Source organism: Salvelinus sp. IW2-2015, linkage group LG20 (assembly GCF_002910315.2).
Source record: "Salvelinus sp. IW2-2015 linkage group LG20, ASM291031v2, whole genome shotgun sequence".
NCBI lineage: Eukaryota > Metazoa > Chordata > Actinopteri > Salmoniformes > Salmonidae > Salvelinus > Salvelinus sp. IW2-2015.
Window position 1 is genome coordinate 55,264,874 of NC_036860.1, and position 23,070 is coordinate 55,287,943.

General features: G+C 43.7%; 1 protein-coding gene across 2 annotated transcripts in view; it reads right to left on the reverse strand.

The window, feature by feature from the left end:
* The window catches only part of LOC111980962 (coronin-1C-A), a 28,083-nt gene extending 8,480 nt beyond the window's left edge, over positions 1-19,603 (reverse strand). The window contains exons 1-2 of one of the 2 annotated variants that reach the window (XM_024012048.2): positions 16,820-19,603; positions 10,433-10,632 (exon numbers count right to left, since the gene is read on the reverse strand). In XM_024012048.2, the coding sequence (XP_023867816.1) occupies positions 10,433-10,632; positions 16,820-19,508 (2,889 nt within the window). In that variant the 5' untranslated portion in view covers positions 19,509-19,603. Of the gene's footprint in view, positions 1-10,432; positions 10,633-15,245; positions 15,423-16,819 lie in introns of those variants that run through there. The other variant, XM_024012050.2, reaches the window with a different exon arrangement.
* Positions 19,604-23,070: the final 3,467 nt, after the last annotated feature.

Consider the following 23,070-nt stretch of genomic DNA (forward strand, 5'->3'; position numbering starts at 1 on the left):
GGAGGCCATGGTCAATTCTGTGTTCTTATGCTAAAACATTATGACAAAAATCAATGGGGACCCCTGGGCATGTACCCTGAGTGACCGGCCGGTAATGCAGCCATGCCAAAAGTATACCTAAATTCATTGTTTGCTTTCATTGGTTTCATCATTTTAACTTATCATTTGGTGATTTCTTGTTTTCAAAGTTGACAAAAACAATATATAGGTAAATTATATTTTCTACAAACTTTGTCTGGTTTTAGTCATTAAAGTTTACACTGAAAGTGTTTTTCCATCCCAAAAAACGCATTTAAAAAAAGTTGGGTGTGGCGGCAACTATTTAGCAGCAGCCGCTGCTAAATGAATACTGGGGAAACACAGTTCTGAGACAATATACAGTGCCTTCGGAAAGTATTCAGACCCCTTAACCTTTTACACATTTTGTTAGGTTACAACCTCAATCTAATTTAAAAAAAATAGTTTCCCCCCTCATCAATCTACACACAATACCCTATAATGACAAAGCAAAAACAGGTATTTAGAAATGGTTGCTAATTTAATAAAAAATATATTGAAATATCACATTTACATAAGTATTTCAGACCCTTTAAATCAGTACTTTGTTGAAGCACCTTTGGCAGCAATTAAAGCCTGGAGTCATCTTGGGTATGACGCTACAAGCTTGGCACAGCTGTATTTGGGGAGTATCTCCCATTCTTCTCTGCAGATCCTCTCAAGCTCTGTTAGGTTGAATGGGGAGCGTTGCTGCACAGCTATTTTCAGGTCTCTCCAGAGATGTTCGATCAGGTTCAAGTCCGGGGTCTGGTTGGGCCACTCAAGGACATTGAGACTTGTCCCAAAGCCACTCCTGCTTTGTTTTTTTTTATTTCACCTTTATTTAACCAGGTAGGCTAGTTGAGAACAGGTTCTCATTTACAACTGCGACCTGGCCAAGCTAAAGCAAAGCAGTGCGACAAAAACAACAACACAGAGTTACACATGGGATAGACAAACGTACTGTCAATAACACAATAGAAAAAAAGAAGATAATCTATGTACAGTGTGTGCAAATGTAGAAGAGTAGGGAAGTAGGCAAATAGGCCATAGAGGCGAAATAATTAAAATTTTGCATTAATACTGGAGTGATAGATGTGCAGATGATGATGTGCAAGTAGAGATACTGGGGTGCAAAAGAGCAAGAGTGTAAGTAATAATATGGGGATGAGGTAGTTGGGTGTGCTATTTACAGATTGGCTGTAAATAGGTACAGGTACAGTGATTGGTAAACAGGTACAGTGATTGGTAAGCTGCTCTGACAGCTGATGCTTAAAGTTAGAGCGGGAGATAGAAGACTCCAGCTTCAGAGATTTTTGCAATTCATTCCAGTCACTGGCAGCAGAGAACTGGAAGGAAAGGAGGACCAAAGGAAGTGTTGGCTTTGGGGATGACCAGTGAAATATACCTGCTGGAAAGGCGCGTGTAACGGGTGGGTGTTGCTAATGGTGACCAGTGAGCTGAGATAGGCGGAGCTTAACCTAGCAAGACTTATAGATGAACCTGGAGCCAGTGGTGTTGGGGGTATTTGTGAATGAACATCGGCAACGTCAAGGGATGGTAGATAGTCAGTTTTTCCAAGGCGTATCGTTTGACAGCATGAGTGAAAGGCGGTTTGTTGTGAAATAGGAACAGATTCTAGATTTTAATTTTTGGATTGGAGATGCAATGTGAGTCTGGAAGGAGACTTAAACAGTCTAACCAGGCGACCTAGGTATTTTGTAGTTGTCCCACATATTTAGGTTCAAACCGAACAGATAGTGATGCTAGTCGGTGGGAGGTCGGCGCACAATCGGTTGAATGACCTGCATCACTTAGTTTTACTAGTATTTAAAAGCAGTCTGAAGTCCACGGAAAGAGTGTTGTGATGGCGTTGAAGGCTCGTTTGGAGTTTTGTTAGCAACAGTGTCCAAAGAAGGCCCGATGTAACAGAATGGTGTCGTCTGCGTAGAGGTGGATCAGAGATTCACGAGCAGCAAGAGCGCATCATTTGATTAGTACAGAGAAAAAAGAGTACGGCTCGAGCATGAAACCCCTGTTGCACCCCATAGAGCCTGAGGTCCGGACAACAGGCCCTCCATTTGACACACTGAACTCTATCTGAGAAGTAGTTGGTGAACCAGGCGATGCAGTCAATTTGAGAAGCCAAGGCTATTGAGGCTGCTGCCGATAGAATGCGGTGATGACAGAGTCGATAGCCTTGCCAGGTCGATGAAGACGGCATGGGATGGATATATGAGGTGATTAGATCTTGACTATCTTCAAAGCACTTCATGATACAGAAGTGAGTGCTACGGGCGATAGTCGTTTAGCTCAGTTACCTTTAACTTTTTGGAACAGGGAAACATCTTCTGAAGCGCATGTGGAAAGCAGACTGGGATACGGATTGATGAAATGTCCCGTAAACACACCAGCCGCTGGTCTGTGCGCAGTGCTCGAGGCTAGGATCGCTAGGGATGCCTTGGCGGGCAGCCTGCGAGGGTTAACACGTTTAAATTTTTACTCACGCTTGGCGCGTGTAAGGAGAGCCCGCAGGTTGCGGGCTAGTGTCGGTGGCACTGTATTGTCCTCAAAGCGAGCAAAGAAGTTGTTTTGTTTGTCTGGGAGCAAACGTCTGGTGTCTGCGACGGAGGCTGTTTTCTTTTTGTAGTCGTGATTGACTGTTTACCTGCCACATACGTCTCTGTCTGAGCCGTGGAATTGGCGACTCCACTTTGTCTCTATACTACGTTTACTTGTTGATTGCCTTGCAGATGGGAATAGCTACACTGTTGTATTCGTCATGTTTCCGAGTCGCCTTGGCCTGATTAAAGAGCAGTGGGTCGCCCGCTTGTCACGTTTGCCGTGAATGCTGCATCAACACGCACAGTTTGTTGGGGAAGGTTTAATTAGTCGCCGTGAAGGGACACATACAGATTGCCTTGCTAATAAACTCGCTCACCGAATCAGCATATACATCAATGTGTTGTTCGACACTATCCCAGTCCAAGTGATTGAAAGCAATCTTGAAGCGGTGAGAGATCAGTTGGTCAGACCAGTGTGAACAGACTGACACAGGCGTTCCTGTTTTAGTTTCTGTCTATAGGCTGGGAGCAACAAAATGGAGTCGTGGTCAGATTTGCCGAAAGGAGGGCGAGGGAGGGCTTTGTATGCGTCGCGGAAGTAGAGTAACAATGATCCAGATTTGCCAGCCAGGGTCTCGCATTCGATATGCTAGTAAAAATTTAGGGAGCCTGGTTTTCAGATTAGCCTTGTTAAATCCCAGCTAATAAATGCAGCTCAGGATATATGGTTTCCAGTTTACATAGAGTCAATGAATTCTTTCAGGGCGTCGAGGTGTCTGCTTTGGGGGGGATATACACGACTGTGATTAATCGAAGAGAATTCTTGGTAGATAATGCAGTCGGCATTTGATTGTAAGGATTCTAGGTCAGATGAACAAAGGATTTGAGTTCCTGTATGTTGTTATGATCACACCACGACTCGTTAAATCATAAGGCATACCCCCGCCCTCTTCTTACCAGAGAGATATTTGTTTCTGTCGGCGGATGCATGAAGAACCAAGGTGGCTGTACCGATTCTGATAACGTATCCCGAGTCAGCCATGTTTCCGTGAAATAGAGATGTTACAATTTATGATGTCTCTCTGGAAGGCACCTTGCTCGGATTTCGTCTACCTTGTTGTCAAGAGACTGGACATTGGCGAGTAGTATACTCGGGAGTGGTGGGCGATGTGCCCGTCTACGGAGCCTGACCAAAGACCCTCCGTCTGCCTGCCGTTGTTTGGGTGTCTGCTGGGATCCGATCCATTGCATCTGGCTTAGATTGTAGGACGGCCGGGGTGTTAAGCATGTCCCAAGTTTAGGTCACCTAACAGTACGAACTCTGAAGCTAGATGGGGGGCGATCAATTCACATATGGTGTCCAGGGCACAGGTGGGGGCTGAARGGGGTCTATAACAAGCAGCAATGGTGAGAGACTTATTTTTGGAAAGGTGGATTTTTAAAAGTAGAAACTCAAATTGTTTGGGCACAGACCTGGATAGCATGAAAGAGCTCTGCAGGCTCTCTCTGCAGTAGATTGCAACTCCACCCCCTTTGGTAGTTCTATCTTGTCGGAAAATGTTATAGTTAGGGATGGAAATTTCAGGATTTTTGGTGGCCTTCCTAAGCCAGGATTCAGACATGGCTAGGACATCCGGGTTGGTGGAGTGTGCTAAAGCAGTGAATAAAACAAACTTCTTCTAAAACAAACGGCTTCTAATGTTAACATGCATGAAACAAAAAAACAGAGAGGTTTTGTCTCTAGAGGCACCATTTAAGCCAGGTGCAGTCACCGCATGTGTGGGGGGGTGGAACAAAAGGGCTAGCTAAGGCATATTGAGCAGRGCTGGAGGCTCTACAGTGAAATAAGACAAAAATCMCTAACCAAAACAGCAATAGACAAGGCATATTTACATTAGGGCGAGGCATGTGTAGCAGATACATACCATATTGGGTGAGGCGGGGTGCAGGAGTGTTATGATTTACATTTACATTTATTTAAGTCATTTAGCAGACGCTCTTATCCAGAGCGACTTACAAATTGGAAAGTTCATACATATTCATCCTGGTCCCCCCGTGGGGAATGAACCCACAACCCTGGCGTTGCAAGCGCCATGCTCTACCAACTGAGCCACACGGGACCATAGATGGAAATTGAGATAAAAAATATTAAAACATATTCTAAATATATACGAAGAAAAACGATATATACACGGATGGGACAGACAATCAAAACAGACATCCCACTGCTACGCCATCTTGGAAAACATGTCTTTGCTGTGTGCTTAGGGTTGTAACCTTCGCCCCAGTGTGATGTCCTGAGCACTCTTGAGCAGGTTTTCATCAAGGATCTCTTGGTACTTTGCTCAGTTCATCTCTCCCTCGATCCTGACTAGTCTCACAGTCCCTGCCGCTGAAAAACACCCCCACAGCATGATGCTGCCACCACCATCCTTCACCGTAGAGATGGTGCCAGGATTCCTCTAGACCTGACRCTTGGCATTCATGCCAAAGAGTTCAATCTTGGTTTCATCAGACCAGAGAATCTTTTTTTCATGGTCTGAGCAGGCCATGGTTTGTAGGTGCCTTTTGGCAAACTCCAAGCGGGCTGTCATATGCCTTTTACTGAGGAGTGGCTTCCGTCTGGCCACTYTACCATAAAGGCCTGATTGGTGGAGTGCTGCAGAGGTTGTTGTCCTTCTGGAAGTTTCTCCCATCTCCACAGAGGAATTCTAGAGCTCTGTCAGAGTGACCATCAGGTTCTTGGTCACCTCCCTGACCAAGGTGCTTCTCCCTGATTGCTCAGTTTGGCCGGGCGGCCTGCTCTAGGAAGAGTCTTGGTGGTTCCAAACTTCTTCCATTTAAGAATGATGGAGATCACTGTGTTCTTGGGGACCTTCAATGCCGCARACATTTTTTGGTACCCTTACCCAGATCTGTGCCTCGACACAATCCTGTCTCAGAGCTCTACGGACAATTTCTTCGACCTCATGTCCAATCAATTGAATTTACCACAGGTGGACTTCAATCAAGTTGTAGAAACATCAATGATGATCAATGGAAACAGGATGCACCTGAGCTCAATTTCGAGTCTCATCGCAAAAGGTCTGAATACTTATGTAAATAAGGCATTWTTATTTTTTTAGCAAAAAAACAAACMGTTTTTGCTTTGTCAATTTGGGGTATTGTGCAGATCGCTGAGGATTTTTTTATTTCTTTAATCCATTTTAWAATAAGGCTGTAACGTAACAAAAATGTGGGAAAAGTCAAGGGGTCTGAATATTTTCCAAGGCACTGTAGATAATTTGTTGTTGTTCATGTACATGCCTGGCATTTCTTAACTATTACTTTCTKCCAGCACCATTCATTCATATTCTTTACGATCATCAAAACCCCAAGGCAGGATTATACATTAAGTGTACAAAACATTAGGAACACCTTTCTAATATTGAGTACAGAACAGCCTCAATTCGTCAKGGCATGGACTCTGACGAATACAAGGTATCGAACGCGTTCCACAGGGATGCTGGCCCACGTTGACTCCAATGCTTCCCACAGTTGTGTCAAGTTGACTGGATGTCCTTTGGGTGGTGGACCATTGATACAAAAAGCAAACTGTTTAGCGTGAAAAATCCAGCAGCGTTGCAGTTCTTGACACAAACCGGTGCMCCTGCCTGGCACTTACTACCATAACCCGTTCAAAAAGGTACTTAAATCTTTTGTCTTGCCCATTCACACTCTGAATGGCACACATACACGATCCATGTCTCAATTGTCTGAAGGCTTAGAGATCCTTCTTTAACTTGTCTCCTCCCCTTCATCTACACTGATTGAAGTAGATTTAACAAGTSACATCAATAAGGGTTCATAGCTGTTACCTGGATTCACCTAGTCGGACTATGTCATGGAAAGAGCAAGAGTTCCTAATGTTTTGTACACTCAGTGTACATGGTTATTTACAAACTCTGCAGGCTAACATTCCTAAAAAAGACCATTCATTTTTAAATGAATATGAATTCGGAGGGCTAAATTGATTAAATATTAAAGCATTGAACCTCTCATTAAAGGCTTCAGTCATACAAAAGTTATACTTAAATCAGAACTGGTTCTCCAGCAGATTAGTAAAAATGGCTCACCCTATGATCAAAAAGGGCATTTTCCCATTTATTCAGATTACAACCTCTTACTTCTTTCAAAATGAAATAATCTCCAAAATAGGACTACTTTTAATACAAGCTGGCTGCAGTTTAATCCACCAGAAAAGACAAAACAAATACACTAATTGATCCCCCMAAAAAWWTTMTTTGGAAAAATATATMATCTTTGTAAATTATATCATAATTAGGACTGGGGGAGTTGTCACACATGCAGCTAACAAAATACACTGCTCAAAAAAATAAAGGGAACACTTAAACAACACAATGTAACTCCAAGTCAATCACACTTCTGTGAAATCAAACTGTCCACTTAGGAGCAACACTGTTGACAATAAATTTCACATGCTGTTGTGCAAATGGATAGACAACAGGTGGAAATTATAGGCAATTAGCAAGACACCCCAATAAAGGAGTGGTTCTGCAGGTGGTGACCACAGACCACTTCTCAGTTCCTATGCTTCCTGGCTGATGTTTTGGTCACTTTTGAATGCTGGCGGTGCTTTCACTCTAGTGGTAGCATGAGACGGAGTCACAACAACACAAGTGGCTCAGGTAGTGCAGCTCATCCAGGATGGCACATCATAGCGAGCTGTGGCAAGAAGGTTTGCTGTGTCTGTCAGGTAGTGTCCAGAGCATGGAGGCGCTACCAGGAGACAGGCCAGTACATCAGGAGACGTGGAGGAGGCCGTAGGAGGGCAACAACCCAGCAGCAGGACCGCTACCTCCGCTTGTGCAAGGAGAGCAGGGGAGCACTGCCAGAGCCCTGCAAAATGACCTCCAGCAGGCCACAAATGTGCATGTGTCTGCTCAAACGGTCAGAAACAGAACTCCATGAGGGTGGTATGAGGGCCCGACGTCCACAGGTGGGGTTGTGCTTACAGCCAACACCGTGCAGGACGTTTGCATTTGCCAGAGAACACCAAGATTGGCAAATTCGCCACTGGCGCCATGTGCTCTTCACAGATGAAAGCAGGTTCACACTGAGCACATGACCACATGTGACAGACGTGACAGAGTCTGGAGACGCCGTGGAGAACGTTCTGCTGCCTGCAACATCCTCCAGCATGACCGGTTTGGCGGTGGGTAGTCATGGTGTGGGGTGGCATTTCTTTGGGGGGCCGCACAGCCCTCCATTGCTTGCCAGAGGTAGCCTGACTGCCATTAGGTACCGAGATGAGATCCTCAGACCCCTTGTGAGACCATATGCTGGTGCGGTTGGCCTGGGTTCCTCCTAATGCAAGACAATGCTAGACTCATGTGGCTGGAGTGTGTCAGCAGTTCCTGCAAGAGGAAGGCATTGATGCTATGGACTGGCCGCCCGTTCCCAGACTGAATCCAATTGAGCACATCTGGGACATCATGTCTCGCTCCATCCACCAACGCCACGTTGTACCACAGACTGTCCAGGAGTTGGCGGATGCTTTAGTCCAGGTCTGGGAGGAGATCCCTCAGAGACCATCCGCCACCTCATCAGGAGCATGCCCAGGCGTTGTAGGGAGGTCATACAGGCACGTGGAGGCCACACACACTACTAGCCTCATTTTGACTTGTTTTAAGGACATTACATCAAAGTTGGATCAGCCGTAGTGTGGTTTTCCACTTTAATTTTGAGTGTGACTCCAAATCCAGACCTCCATGTGTTGATAAATTTGATATCCATTGATAATTTGTGTGATTTTGTTATCAGCACATTCAACTATGTAAAGAAAAAAGTATTTAATAAGAATATTTCATTCATTCAGATCTAGGATGTGTTATTTTAGTGTTCCCTTTATTTTTTTGAGCAGTGTATATATGGAAATGTCTGCTCTRTCCAAAATTACAACTAACTGATTACTGTAAAAATGGAGGCAAGAGGGAGGGGGAGAAGGTAAAAAATGTGTTTGTCGGCCCTGCACTAAAGACCAAAATATACTGAACTAAAACACAATACGCAACAATTTTAAACATTTTACTGAGTTACAGTTCATATACAGGAAAATCTGTCAATTAATTTATTTCAATCAGGCCCTAATCTATGCATTTCACATGACTGTGAATACAGACACGCATCGGTTGGTTACAGATTTATTTMTTTTTTAAGTAGGGGCGTGGATCAGAAAACCAGTCAGTATCTGATGTGAGCACCATTTGCCTCATGCAGCGCGACACATCTCCTTCGCATATAGAGTTGATCAGGCTGTTGATTAAAGCCCGTAGAATGTTGTCCCACTCCTCTTCAACGGCTGTGTGAAGTTGCTGGATATTGCCGGGAACTGGAACACGCTGTCGTACRCGTCAATCCAGATCATCCCAAACGTGCTTAGTGGGTGATATGTCTGGCGAGTATGCAAGCCATGGAAGAACTGACATTTTCAGCTTCCAGGAATTGTGTACAGATCCTTGCAACATGGGGTGATGGCGGCGGATGAATGGCACGACCATGACACTCAGGATCYCGTCGCGGTATCTCTGTGCATTCAAATTGCCATCGATAAAATGCAATTGATAAACCGCTCTCCCACACAACGCCATACAAGTGGTCTGCGGTTGTGAGGCCGGTTGGACATACTACCAAATTCTCAAAAACGACATTGGAGGCGGCTTATTGTAGAGAAATTAAAATTCAATTATCTGGCAACAGCTCTGGTGGACATTAATGCAGTCAGCACGCCAATTGCACGATCCCTCAAAATTTGATACATCTGTGGCATTGTGTGGCAAAACTGCACATTTTAGAGTGGCCTTTTATTTCCCCCAGCACAAGGTGCACCTGTGTAACGATCATGCTGTTTAATCAGCTTCTTGATATGCCACACCTGTCAGGTATATGGATTATCCTGGCAAAGGAGAAATGCTCACTAACAGGGATGTAAACAAATTTGTGCACATAATTTGAGATAAAATAAGCTTTTTGTGCATTTGGAACATTTCTGGKATATTTTATTTCAGCTCATGAACACTTTACATATTGTGTTTATATTTTAGGAGCACGAGCGCGCCTAGAAAAAGTAAGGATTCTAGCTTTAATCTCTCAAATATTTTTCATTGTGCTCCTAAATTTATTTGCGTGCGCCTATATTTTTCAAAATAGGCACACAAAGGTCAGTGTAGAGCCCTGGGCAGCCTGAAATGCTGGACAACCATATATGGTCAAACCTGCTGACAGCAGCTGCAAGCTCTTGGGTACTGAATAGAGGAGAGAGAGGCTGTTCACACATCTCCCTTATACACCCCAACAACACCCGCTCTCTAGTCAGCCTGATCAATCCGCGGCATATTCACTTTTCTGTCACTAAAATTAAACCACTTAGAAATGTTATCTAAAACCCATTCAGTTACAGCACTATAGTCCTGAAATTGTTGGTCTTTCAAAAGGTGGCCAAGTCCATTTGCACTGATACTAAAGTGCACCCTCACATTCTGCTAAACAGATAATGAATTGATTGGCACATATACATATCCAGCATAGTAAAATAGCATAGTATTTAATTTTGTTGTCTCATTTCCATGATTGCATATAGGCTCTGTCAGTAACCAAAAACATAGGAAATAACAAATAATCAAATCACACTGAAACAGAATAGAGCGATTGAATGTAACTAATACTGAGATCTAGGCCAACAGTGAGAAGAAGTGTTCCAAGCCTGATGGAAGCCTGATGAGAGAAGAAGCCATGACGCTGCSTAGTTGGCTGGCTGATAGTGACACACTCACCTTTAGCAGAGGGAGGACAAGGAAGGCTCCGCCCCCACTGGCCTCGATGATGATGGCGACGAATTTTGGGTTGACGGCACAGAAGGAGCTGTCCCATGTGACCCGGGAGACGCGGATGTCATCATAGCACTGGTCGTTCTTCAGTGCCTGGCCAAAGACATGACGGAACTTACTCGCTCGTACCACTCGCCTGAACATATCTGCCATCAGAAGGAGAGACAGACAGGGAGAGATGTCAGACAGATGCGAGAACAGGCTTACTAAGGGCATAAAGTTAACAGTGTACTAAAGGCGACAGATAGTGACACAGTTTATGACAGACCTCTCAGTAGCTACTTTAAACACTTCAGCAGCACTAGTTCACATGTATTTGTTCATTACAAATTTCAAATGTATCTTTAGACCCCCTCTTATGAGTGTACATTATACTAAAAACAAAATGGTGTGGTCATTGTGTAACAGTATAGCTTCCGTCCCTCTCCTCGCCCCTACCTGGGCTTKAACTAGGGACCCTCTGCACACATCAACTGCCTCCCACGAAGCATCGTTACCCATCGCTCCACAAAAGCTGCGSCCCTTGCAGAGCAAGGGGAACAACTACTTCAAGGTCTCAGAGCGAGTGACGTCACCGATTGAAACGCTATTAGCGCGCACCACCGCTATCTAGCTAGCCATTTCACATTGGTTACACTTGCTCAAACTGATGCTCAGTTGATGTGAAGCCACTCCAGACAGAACATATTAAAAGCTTAATGGGACATTGCCATTGACTCATTAATGTCTCATAACGTACCCATTTCTGCCTCAAAATGGTAGAGCAGGGCTAAGCTAAACTGTCCCAAGCTCAATGGCAGAGCTGTCTCCCAGTCAGAAGAGGCAGACTTTGTAGATGTCTACTTTTCTGTGCATCTGATCAAAAAAAGGTGCTGGCTGAGTTTGTGTGTATGAACTATGAACCTAGGAAAATGTTTGTTTTTTTAACCATTATTTAACTAGGCAAGTCAGTTTAATGGGACATTGCCATTGACTCATTAATGTCTCATAACGTACCCATAACGTACCCAAAGATACAAATTCTTATTTTCAATGACAGCCTAGGAACAGTGGGTTAACTTCCCTGTTCAGGGACAGAACAGGTTTTTACCTTGTCAGCTCGGGATTTGATCTTGCAACCGTTCAGTTACTAGTCCAACGCTCTAACCACTAGGCTACCTGCCGCATTAGCCTAATAGTTATTTTGACAAACTTTCTTAATTAGCCTACTTAGCCAGSCTTTATTCACATTTCCCAAATGTTCACTTTGGCAGGCTAAATGTTGGTGTAAGCTGGCCAAAAGGTTCAACAAGAGAGCTCAATTTAGCTAGCGTATTGCTTGGTTTCCAAACAAAACAGATGATAGATTCCCATCACTCCTCACAGGGAGCAGGCTCCAATCAGAAGAGCTGACCCTACTGCAGGAAGAGCTTAATCAATTACAGTTTAGCATCAAAGGCTTCTTTGTGTCGGTCTCCCATAGCCCCTAACAGAAAGCAGTGCATAGCCACAATACAGCACCGTAAAATCAAAAACCTTGACCTGGTGGATCCTCTTGAGGAGTGTGCAGTAGACATTTTGCCAGTGTGCCACCCATGTAAAACATGAATTATTGTTAGCATTTGGATTGAATAATTGTTGATCCTYCCACCATCCTTCATATGGAATGTTGTCTTTTGATGAGTGATGGTTTCCTGCAGACATAGCTTTGTTTCCTTAACAGGAAGTGGATGCAGAAGTTCTATCCTTCCTTTAGCCCATGCGCATGGCAGACTGTGATAATAGACGAGACTATAAGGAAAAGGACAGCACAAATGTCCGCCATCAGAGTCATTCTACTAGTATTATTAACTAGTGATTGGGGGGGCAACATGTTTTCAGCACTTTTATTTCAATTACATATCAAAACTCTTTCTCATGCTCTCTCTAGTCTCTCTGCAGCAGAAATATAGTGAGCAATATGTTTCGAACATCACATTGCAATACATATATAATTGTGAGAATCATAATACATATCGTATCAGCACATCATAGCGTGAGATCCCTGGCAATTCCCAGCACTAGTATTACCCCACATGCTGCTACCTTCAACATCTATTCAGAATGTTCACTGATGGCCTCGCAATCTTGTAAGGATAACCAGAATGTAGTGAATAGCCCAYCAATTGACCCGATGTAAGCACTGGGTAGAATCTGATAGTTTGTTGTTGGGGTCTCCGAGCTCCCATTTTGAATGGTAGTACAGACAGAAAAAACTGGTCTGAATAACACAGAAGCTGACCCTGTGGTGAAGAGATAAATCAGAGTATACTACATACTGAGGGAAGAGATGGTCTTTAGTCATAAAAAGGTGTTTAATCAAAGTCGTTTTTATTATACAAGGAGCTGGTATATGTATCAATGGGCTGTCCTCGCTCTAGAGCTACGGTGTTACATTCTTCTGACTAAGCTCAACCAAGCCCATCTCCCAACTCATAAAGTATACTCAGGTCATGGGTTTACATCCTTCTGAAGAAATGGGGCCAGTGACTGAAACATCTGCCTAGCAAATAATACACTATTTATTTATATTTCATATAAATCATATTAGCCTAAACATAGGCTAGCATCCATTTTTCCTGAAGACCCTTCTGGTCACACATCGATCCCTCTCGGAGCAGRAACCGCCATTAGCACAGCAAGACCCATCTCTCCTGGATCAAATATCCTCCTGGGTCAAAGCCTTGGGTACAGGACATAAGCTATTCTATGATACTGTGGCTATTTGACCACAGCCTGCATCACTACAACTGCATCATGCAGCCAGAGAAGGACATGCAGGGTTTGACAAACAGAACACAATGGTCCATTATTAGTTTCAGGCCTGATTATTCATTTTGGAGAGGTTCTCCTCTCACATACATGAACCGTCCAACAAGATGTGCTCCACGCGTCATATGTCTACTTTCCAGAGAGCAGGATTGCACATAAAGGACTAACTCTGGGGTAGCACCACTCCAACATGCATATCAGCACCCATATGACCCTTTGGTCTTCTTCATCCTTTTAATGACTGAATAGTGTATATCACAGTACTTCAATCCGAGACCGGGAATCACCAATCCATTTATCTTATCAAGTTACAGTTGAAGCTGTAATCTATCGTTCTGCCCCTGAACAATGCAGTTAACCCGCTGTCATTGTAAATAATAATTTGTTCTTAACTGACTTGCCTAGTTAAATAATAAATAAAAATGGAAGGGTAATACATATGTTTTACTATATGTCACAGTTAATCTGTCAGCCAGTTCTAGTGTCAAATATATTCTGCTTCTAAACAAGAGGTGGATCATGTATTTTCTCATCCCTGATAGACATTTATCTATCAACATCCTAAGTGCAATTAAACCCATAGAAACAGATCATGATCAATTTATACGAGCAATGCAAAACATTTGCTATATTAAGCCCTAGGTATTGTGAGGTAGACTATATGACAATATTATGTAATAAAATGTATGCATTTGTGTTCAAAATGATGACAATTGTGGTCAGTCAATGGTAGGCCATATGCTTACTCTTTCCTGGCAAGAAAAGAGGTGCAGTAGACAGACTGATAACTCTAGTCTCAGATTGAACTGCGACAACACCACAGTGGCATCTATTATCAGAGTATGACCTACTAGACTGGATATCATTGGACACACAATTGACTGCCACAGACTACTGTATTTACATGCACTATTTTTGTGCAGCGCTAGTGTGCAGGAAGCCAGAAGTTAAATAAAATTCAATTTCAACTTACTGTACCGGTGGGCAGGAAGGTTGGTCATTATGATGGGGGAATTTGAGACAAAATATCTAAAGGATCCTATTATTAAATAGACTTTCCAAACGTGGGTATTTTCTAGACCCACTTCCTATCTGCTTACCTCATGTCAAAACAAGTTATTCCTTTTTTGTCCACATATTAAGGCGCATGTGCAGGACTTTTATTTTGACATGAGGTAATCAGGAGAAGAGGTGGGTCTACAACAGACCAGCTTTGGAAAGTCTGTTTAATAATATGATCCTTTAAATATTTTGTATCAAATTCCCCCATCATAATGACCAACCCTCCTGCCCACTGGCACAGTAAGTTGAAATTGAATTGTATTTAACTTCTGGCTTCACGCGGACTGTTTTTGTGCAACCCAATACAAWTGAAATCAACGCTAGTGTATTTAAATACACCCGCGTTGTTAACAGCAGCTACCAGAGCATGTAGCTAGCTATTATTGAATTAACTAGATGAATGGGTCCTGGTAGGTTACTGTAATCTGTATGCTTCTGATTAATACAGGTGATTGGTCAAAGCAGAAATTGAAGTACAGTGTAATAATAAACCAACAAATTTGACCATAGAGCATAACTAGGCAAGCTACTCTTGATTCCATACGCTAAAGGTGGACAATAGCCATGCATTGTGTGGCTAGCAAAAATGCTAGCTACTTCCCTATGTGCCAATCATTAGTAATAATTTTCAAAGGCAGATCATCACCCAGGAGGATAAATTATAGTCTAACAAGACTTGCTAAASCGATGTCTAATAAATGTATCGATAAAGACGCTCGTGAATTGACTATTTACTACTATGGGCTATAATTTGGAGTATGATAGACACCGCCAGCGAGCTATTATAACAAAAGTGCATATTTTATCCATGGCTCTGGCTGTTACCATTCATTAACGGTGCACAGCCGGGTAGGTTAGCTAGCAGCAAGATGTTTACTGCAAATACAGACCGTTCTATTTTCCTTACCTCCTAAATCTATGCGAAATTTTCCGTGAACGCGAGGTAATCAATATGAACACATGAATATGGTAGTTTAGCCCTCGTCCGTTAGGATTTTCCCTTGTTACACTCGTTTAGCCGTTCGAGTATTCTTCTTTCCCTCCAGACTGCAATTCTATGAACCGGAAGCAACGCCCTGTTCCATCCCCGCCTCTTACATACRAGGAATTTTAGGATAACAATTGTCTTATTTATATGATAAAGATACCCTTTTATAAAAAAAAAAAATTATCCAGTGAAAATTATTAAGTGAGTCTATTAAAGCATCACCAACACTGTCATAAGTAGCTTTATAATAATAATGTTTAGTGCGCCTGTAAGTGGTGATTCTAAGAATGGCAGCTCCACATCATTTTTTTTTCTCCCAGTTTACCACATTTCTCAGATGTTTGCGCCTGGTCAATGTAAATTTGTTCAATAGAATCCCACAGTGGAGGTGTCATAATACCAATAGGGGATTTTAGAAACACTTCAAATAAGGCCTGTGTTTCATGTAGGCTTACCCTGGCGTGATTTTTTGCTAACCATGTAAATCTYTCTGACAGTGACTTTTATCAATATATTCGTCTCTATTTACTCTAAGATTCGAAAATGCTAATTAGCATCAAAGTAGACATCATGCAAAACTTTAAATCCCTGCAAGCTCCTGCACGTCACCTCTAGCTGATATCTTTGCCAGCAGGTAATGTGTCAATTTAAAACKTGCACAAGACAGTTCACAGAATTGTAGCRTTTCATTTTTGGGGGGTAAATACAGGCGAATATATTGATAAAAGTAATCTTGTCCTAGAGAAAAGAGTGCAATAATGTGCCATTATTTTGAAGGAAAACAATACTCAGTTATCAGATGTCACACCAAGGTAAGCCTATACAAAACACAGACCTATTTTAAGTGTTTCTAAAATCCCCTATGGGAAAAATGAATGGTGGAAAAACAATTGGAACCATTTCCCTGTTTGACCTCTAGGTTTTATGGGTTTTATGACTCATACTGTGGTACTCTATTACATTTACATTTTAGTCATTTAGCAGACGCTCTTATACGGAGTGACTTACAGTAGTGAGTATATACATTCTGTGTACTTTTTTTCATTCTGGTCCCAAATGGGAATCGAACCCACAACCCTAGTGTTGCAAGCGTCATGCTCTACAAACTGATCCACACGGGACACAGGACTGTTCTATATACAGTACGACTGAACCCAAAGGCCCGACTAACACATTCTCATGCGTACAGTACGCTCAAAACCAGACTGCAATCTGAGAGCAATAGCTTTTTACAACTCAAGTTCCTCACATGGCTGTGTGTGTGCGTTTGTGTGTGTGAGAGAGAAAGAGACACACACACAGATGGAGGGAGGGAGGGAGGGAGGAAGGAAGGAAGGAAGGAAGGAAGGAAGGAAGGAAGGAAGGAAAGAAAGAAAGAAAGAAAGAAAGAAAGAAGGAAAGAAAGAAGGAAAGAAATAAAGAAAGAAAGAAAGGAGGGTGACATAGATAAAGAGACAGCCAGAGAGAGTATTTGATCCAAAGCACTTTATTACCTTTTTTGGGTTCAGGTTTTGTCTCTGGTGGTTTTTCAGCAGGCTTCTTAGTGAAATCGAAGGCCTTCTTCATCTGTGATACTTTCAGGCTCTGGCCCAGGTCCACAGCCCCGTCAATGGACTTGGCCATGAGGGGTTCTGTCCGCTCTGCGTGCCTGATCATGGACTTGGCCGTGAGGCGTTCTGTCTGGTCTGCATGCCTGATCATGGACTTGGCCGTGAGGCGTTCTGTCTGGTCTGCATGCCTGATCATGGACTTGGCCGTGAGGCGTTCTGTCTGGTCTGCATGCCTGATCATGGACTTGGCCGTGAGGCGATCTGTCTGGTCTGCATGCCTGATTCTCTGGTGCATCTGGTTGGTCTCCTTTATGAGCTCAGCCACAGGCCTGTATGTCTTAGTTTCAAGCTCAGCCACAGACTCACGATCAGTAGGCTCACCAAGACCACTATGGTTTATGTGGTCACCAAGGTTCTTCCAACGGACATCTGTGCTGACCGTGTCAGGTTGGGGTTCAGGGTCATCATCTTCCATTCTCTCACACAAGGCCAGTTCTAGTTCTCGTATCTCCTCGTCATCTGAAGGCCAAGCTATGTYCTCTGAGATTGGAACTGTTTCTAATGGAACAAATGGCTTTTGTGGCTTTTTGGGTACAGGAGGTGGTGGGCCTTTGAGTTTAGCCTGCTTTTCCAAAAAAGGTTGTCCGTCCAACATGTCAAGTTGTTTTGGTTTCTCCTCTTCCRCAGCAAGTTTCACCATTCTTGCCCAAGCATCAAAATCTATGATATTTTTATACTTTTCCTCTCTAGTTGGTGCCCTTTGTTGTTGTGAAAAATCATCCATTGAATCAAAATGATCTGGCGTGTACATGTTGTATGGTACAGTGTAAGAAGAACCTGTGTCATCCCATAGCACACACATATCCCGAGAAGCTGTGTCGCAAGCATTTCCTTTGCTGACTTGATGTGATTGTCTCCTCTTCTTCTTTTCCTCTTTGTGATGATAATCATCACCTCTTTTCTGTTCATCCATAGAGCGTGATTTTGTAGCTGGAATCTTAAAGGGATTTTGGGGCTTTTTTGGGACAGGTGGAGGAGGCCCCTTCGGTTTAGGCCTCTCTACTGGAACAGAAGGATCTATAGAGGCACCTGTTGTTCTGTCCTCTTGCTGGGTGAAATCCATACTGTTGTTATGTTGTGTTGGCACTGCGCTCGCCGTCTCCCTCTCAGGCAGAAGGTGAGTGATGGGTGGTGGGGTGGTGTCATGAGTGTAACAGACAGGCTCTCTCTCCCTCTGCATGGGAACAACCTGTCTCTGCCCATCACTATCCTCTAGCTTTGGCACAGAGAGAGGAGGGGAGGGAATCACATTGAATTGTTCTAATGAGTCATCAGCTAAATGTTGATGGTTGGTGATGGAGGTGCATGTGTCAGGGGAAGAGGATACTGGTTTTGCTTTTCCAGTATAAGTTGTAGTTTGCTGTTGTAAGGAGACACTTCCATCATTGCTCTCTACATTATCAAACTTTTTTACACCTATTTGTGAATTAATAGATTTCCCTCTTTTGTCTGTACCTTTGGCGTTTGGCCTTGGTGGAGGCTGAGGAGGATGTGGTGGTTTTAGATTTCCTGGGACACCTGTTGAAGATGACATGTGTAATTCAGGTTCACACTGGTTTGACTCACATGGCCCAATCCTGTAGTCTGTGACGCAGTCTCTTTTTACTTCCCTTCTCTGTGTGTCTTTCACCTGTGGATGCTCATTTGGGGCTGTGGCCTTCTGCTCTTTCTCAGTTTGTGAACCACTCTTAACTGGATCTGTCTTTTCCCAGCGTTTGTCCGGTTTCATTTTTGTGTTGAGCGCAATTAATGCTTCTGTTTTCTCATCAAGTTCTTTCTCTATATTCAATAGGACCAAATCCTCATGAGGGCAGTCTTTATCATCATAGAATGTATTATTTATATCAGTTGACTTGGAATTGGCATGAGTTGATTCAATACTCAAGAGGTCTGGTTCTTTGCCTTGATTGCCTGTTTTGAGATCACAAACTGCAGTAATTCCAGACTCATTCTCCGAAATAGCTTTGACAGCTTCAGTTCGTTCAGCCTTCTTTGGGGGACACCCGATGCCTGCCGGTTCAGCCAAATGTGGATCTGCTCTTTCCGAACAGTCTGTTTGTGAACGTGAGGTTTGTGCCTCGCAACCACTGCTGCCTTTACCGGAAAGAACACAACGAGTGTTTACAGTGCTGCTTGTATCCTCATCCCATGTTACTTGTGTTTTGCTTGTTTCGGTGCCCAAAGATGAGGCTGTCTGTGATTCCTGCTGTTTCTTTCCGCTATGAAGTCTGTCCTCACTGAGCCTCAGATCATCCACAGCAGAATAAACGTTCCTCTGTGGGTCAGTAGGCAACATTGGAAGGTCTTGAGGTTTATCCACACCAGCGGCAGAAGTCGTATCCTCCTCCACTATTATTTTGACAGAAGGCTGTTTCTTTTCCTTCTCTTTGTCCCTGCTATCAGCAATCGCGCTGCTCACATCACACGATAAATCCTTCTCCAGAAGTACGAAGTCCTCCTTGGTAGGTTCTGAGATCAAGTCCTCTGTGTTAGGCCTATCTGTCATATCCTCTGTATCTGAGTCTCTGTGCCCACCACCAGCAGGGCATTTACTCATCACTTGTCCTTCCATTGTAGCTCCTGTCCCAGTATTCAGCCTTTCCTTACTATCCGCAGCTTTCTTCTGTGTTTTGGGCTCTGAACACTGTGTGCTCCTCTCAGAGCTCAGGATACATTCTGGCATATCTGTATGATGTGTGACAGCCCTGTCTTCTCTGTCCCCTCCCTCGTTCCCTCCCCCCACGGTCAAAGGGCTCTGTTCTTCGCCTAGAGCGGGGCTCATTGGCTCCTTAATGAGGGTGTTTGTCAGGGCAGGGGTCGCAGTGAGCTCATCGTCCCCCTGCTCAGTGGCCAGGCTGCTGCTGACAATCAGTTGCTCTGCTATCCCATAGCTCCCAGTCCCAGCGCTACGACAACCGCTGCCCTGTTCACTGGGCTCCAACTGTGCCTCAAGGCCCTCTTCTCCCCCCTGCTTCGACTGCTCTCCTCCATTGTAGGCATTTGTTGAGACTCCTTCCTTTTCCAGCCCTTTGTTCAGTTTCTGACCCATTCGTTGTTCTTCTTTTTTTTCTCTATAGGAGGAGAGAGATACACGTCAAGACACAGCAGTGGTCAAGGAACGACTCAGAGTGAACAGTAGCATGCTGCTTGCGTATCTCTTAATTTGACAWAAGGCCTTGTGCCAAGCCTCTCCCTGTCTGACTCACTCACCCCGTACCTCTCTCTCACTTTCCATATTTCTGTATATAAATAGAAGATAGGATAGGAATAAAATAAATGACCCCCCCTTTCTCCAGTGAACTATTTCTATCCCTCCTCATTCTGTCCTGCTGGAATGTTGTGGCGCTATAATTAAAGTGGCTCTCACTGCCGCCGGTGAGTCACAGGCCAGGGCCAAAAAGGAAACAGGACAACTGGGATAATAGATCAGTCACCAGCCTGATGCCAAGGTCACACACTGAGTGCTGTTTGGAACATGAACAGAACAAAACTGATGTCCATTTCCCAATGAAAATGAATCAGTAAGGGATACTGAGATATCATATCTTCAGTAAGAGCATGGTCTAAGCACACTCTTACAATATTACAGTAAGGCATTAGACAGAATTAAACCAATCAATTGTTTATGATTGTTATGACAATGAGGACTAGGGAAAGGTCAGCTGGAAAACAGATCAGAGTCAAAAGGGTTTTGACTTTGGAACAGGATTGTCAGTCTGGGAACTAATCAGGACAGAGTTTTACGACTGACGTGATGGATGGCCGAGGGGAGATTATTTGAGAGGAACAAAGCTCAACAGGCATTAAAATGGCATGCTGTTTCTTAGTAGTTCTAGGTTACAAACAAAAATACAAATTATGTCCTCAACTGACCATCACACTAAGGTCGGTTTATTGTCTGAAGTAAACACTTGTCATTTATACCATGGCAAAACCTGAAATGTGCATAGGCCTATTAAATGTGAATGCCCACTGTGTGTCTTCACAGTAACTGGCAGCCTGGTGCTATGACACAGAAATGTGACACCCTGCCCTTAACAGCATATGTAGCAATACATGTTTTATGTTCATAGGGTGTTGATTTAGTAGACTACAACATGGRCAGTGACTAAACATAAACTCAGGAAAAAAAAGAAACGTYCTCTCACTGTCAACTGCGTTTATTTTCAGCAAACATAAMATGTGTAAATATTTGTATGAACATAAGATCCAACAACTGAGACATAAACTGAACAAGTTCCAYAGACATGTGACTAACAGAAATGGAATAATGTGTCCCTGATCAAAGGGGGGGTCAAAATCAAAAGTAACAGTCAGTATCTGGTGTGGACACCAGCTGCATTAAGTACTGCAGTGCATCTCCTCCTCATGGACTGCACCAGATTTGCCAGTTCTTTTTTAAATTGTTTTTATCTTTATTTAACTAGGCAAGTCAGTTAAGAACAAATTCTTATTTTCAATCTCGGCCTAGGAACAGTGGGTTTAACTGCCTTGTTCAGGGGCAGAACGACAGATTTTTACCTCGTCAGCTCGGGGATTCGGTCTTGCAACCTTTCGGTTTACTAGTCCAACACTCTAACCACTAGGCTACCTGCCGCCCCTATGAGATGTTACCCCACTCTTCCACCAAGGCACCTGCAAGTTCCTGGAAATTTCTGGGGGGAATGGCCCTAGCCCTCACCATCCGATCCAACAGGTCCCAGACGTGCTCAATGGGATTGAGATCCGGGCTCTTCGCTGGCCATGGCAGAACATTGACATTCCTGTCTTGCAGGAAATCACGCACAGAACGAGTAGTATGGCTGGTGGCATTGTCATGCTGGAGGGTCATGTCAGGATGAGCTGCAAGAAGTGTACCACATGAGGGAGGAGGATGTCTTCCCTGTAACGCACAGCGTTGAGATTGCCTGCAATGACAACAAGCTCAGTCCGATAATGCTGTGACACACAGCCCCAGACATGACAGACCCTCCACCTCCAAATCGATCCCGCTCCAGAGTACAGGCCTCAGTGTAACGCTCATTCCTTTGACGATAAACACGAATCCGACCATCACCCCATGTGAGACAAAACCGCACTCGTCAGTGAAGAGCACTTTTTGCCAGTCCTGTCTGGTCCAGCGACGGGGGGTTGTGCCCATAGCGACGTTGTTCGCGTGATGTTTGGTGAGGACCTGCCTTACAACAGGCCTACAAGCCTCAGTCCAGCCTCTTCTCAGCCTATTGCGGACAGTCTGAGCACTGATGGAGAGATTGTGCGTTCCTGGTGTAACTCGGGCAGTTGTTGTTGCCATCCTGTACCTGTTTCCGCAGGTGTGATGTTCGGATGTACCAATCCTGTGCAGGTGATGTTACACGTGGTCTGCCACGTTGTCCAGCTGTTCGTCCTGTCTCCCTGTAGCGCTGTCTTAGGCATCTCACAGTATGGACATTGCAATTTATTGCCCTGGCCACATCTGCAGTCCTCATGACTCTTGCAGCATGCCTAAGGCACATTCACGCAGATGAGCAGGGACCCTGGGCATCTTTCTTTTGGTGTTTTTCAGAGTCAGTAGAAAGGCCTCTTTAGTGTCATAAGTTTTCAGAACTGTGACCTTAATTTCCTACCGTCTGTAAGCTGTTAGTGTCTTAACGGCCGTTCCACAAGTGGATGTTCATTATTTATGGTTCATTGAACAAACATGGGAAACAGTGTTTAACCCTTTACAATGAAGATCTGTGAAGTTATTTGGATTTTTACAAATTATCTTTGAAAGACAGGGTCCTGAAAAAGGGACGTTTCTAATGGTTTATAATGGAAGGAAACCAAAAACGAAGACACCCTGTAGCCTTTAATTCCATGTCTATGTTCCAGGCTTTGTTTGATTCCGCAGGGTGAAGTGATTGAGGACAGACAGGTGACTGAACCTCTTAACCATGCATCACTAATCCTTCAGGTATCTTCAGGTATTTCAGGCTTAAGTGGTGCTGAGAGCCACCTATATATTAAACACTATTCCAGTAAGCCCCACAGACAATATCAGGTATACTGTATTAAACCGAGGCCTGCAGTGATCAATGTTAAAATAATGGTAGAATTTGCTATGAAATCAGTTTTTGATTTAGGCTCAGTTAAGTGAAGTAAGTGATCTAAAC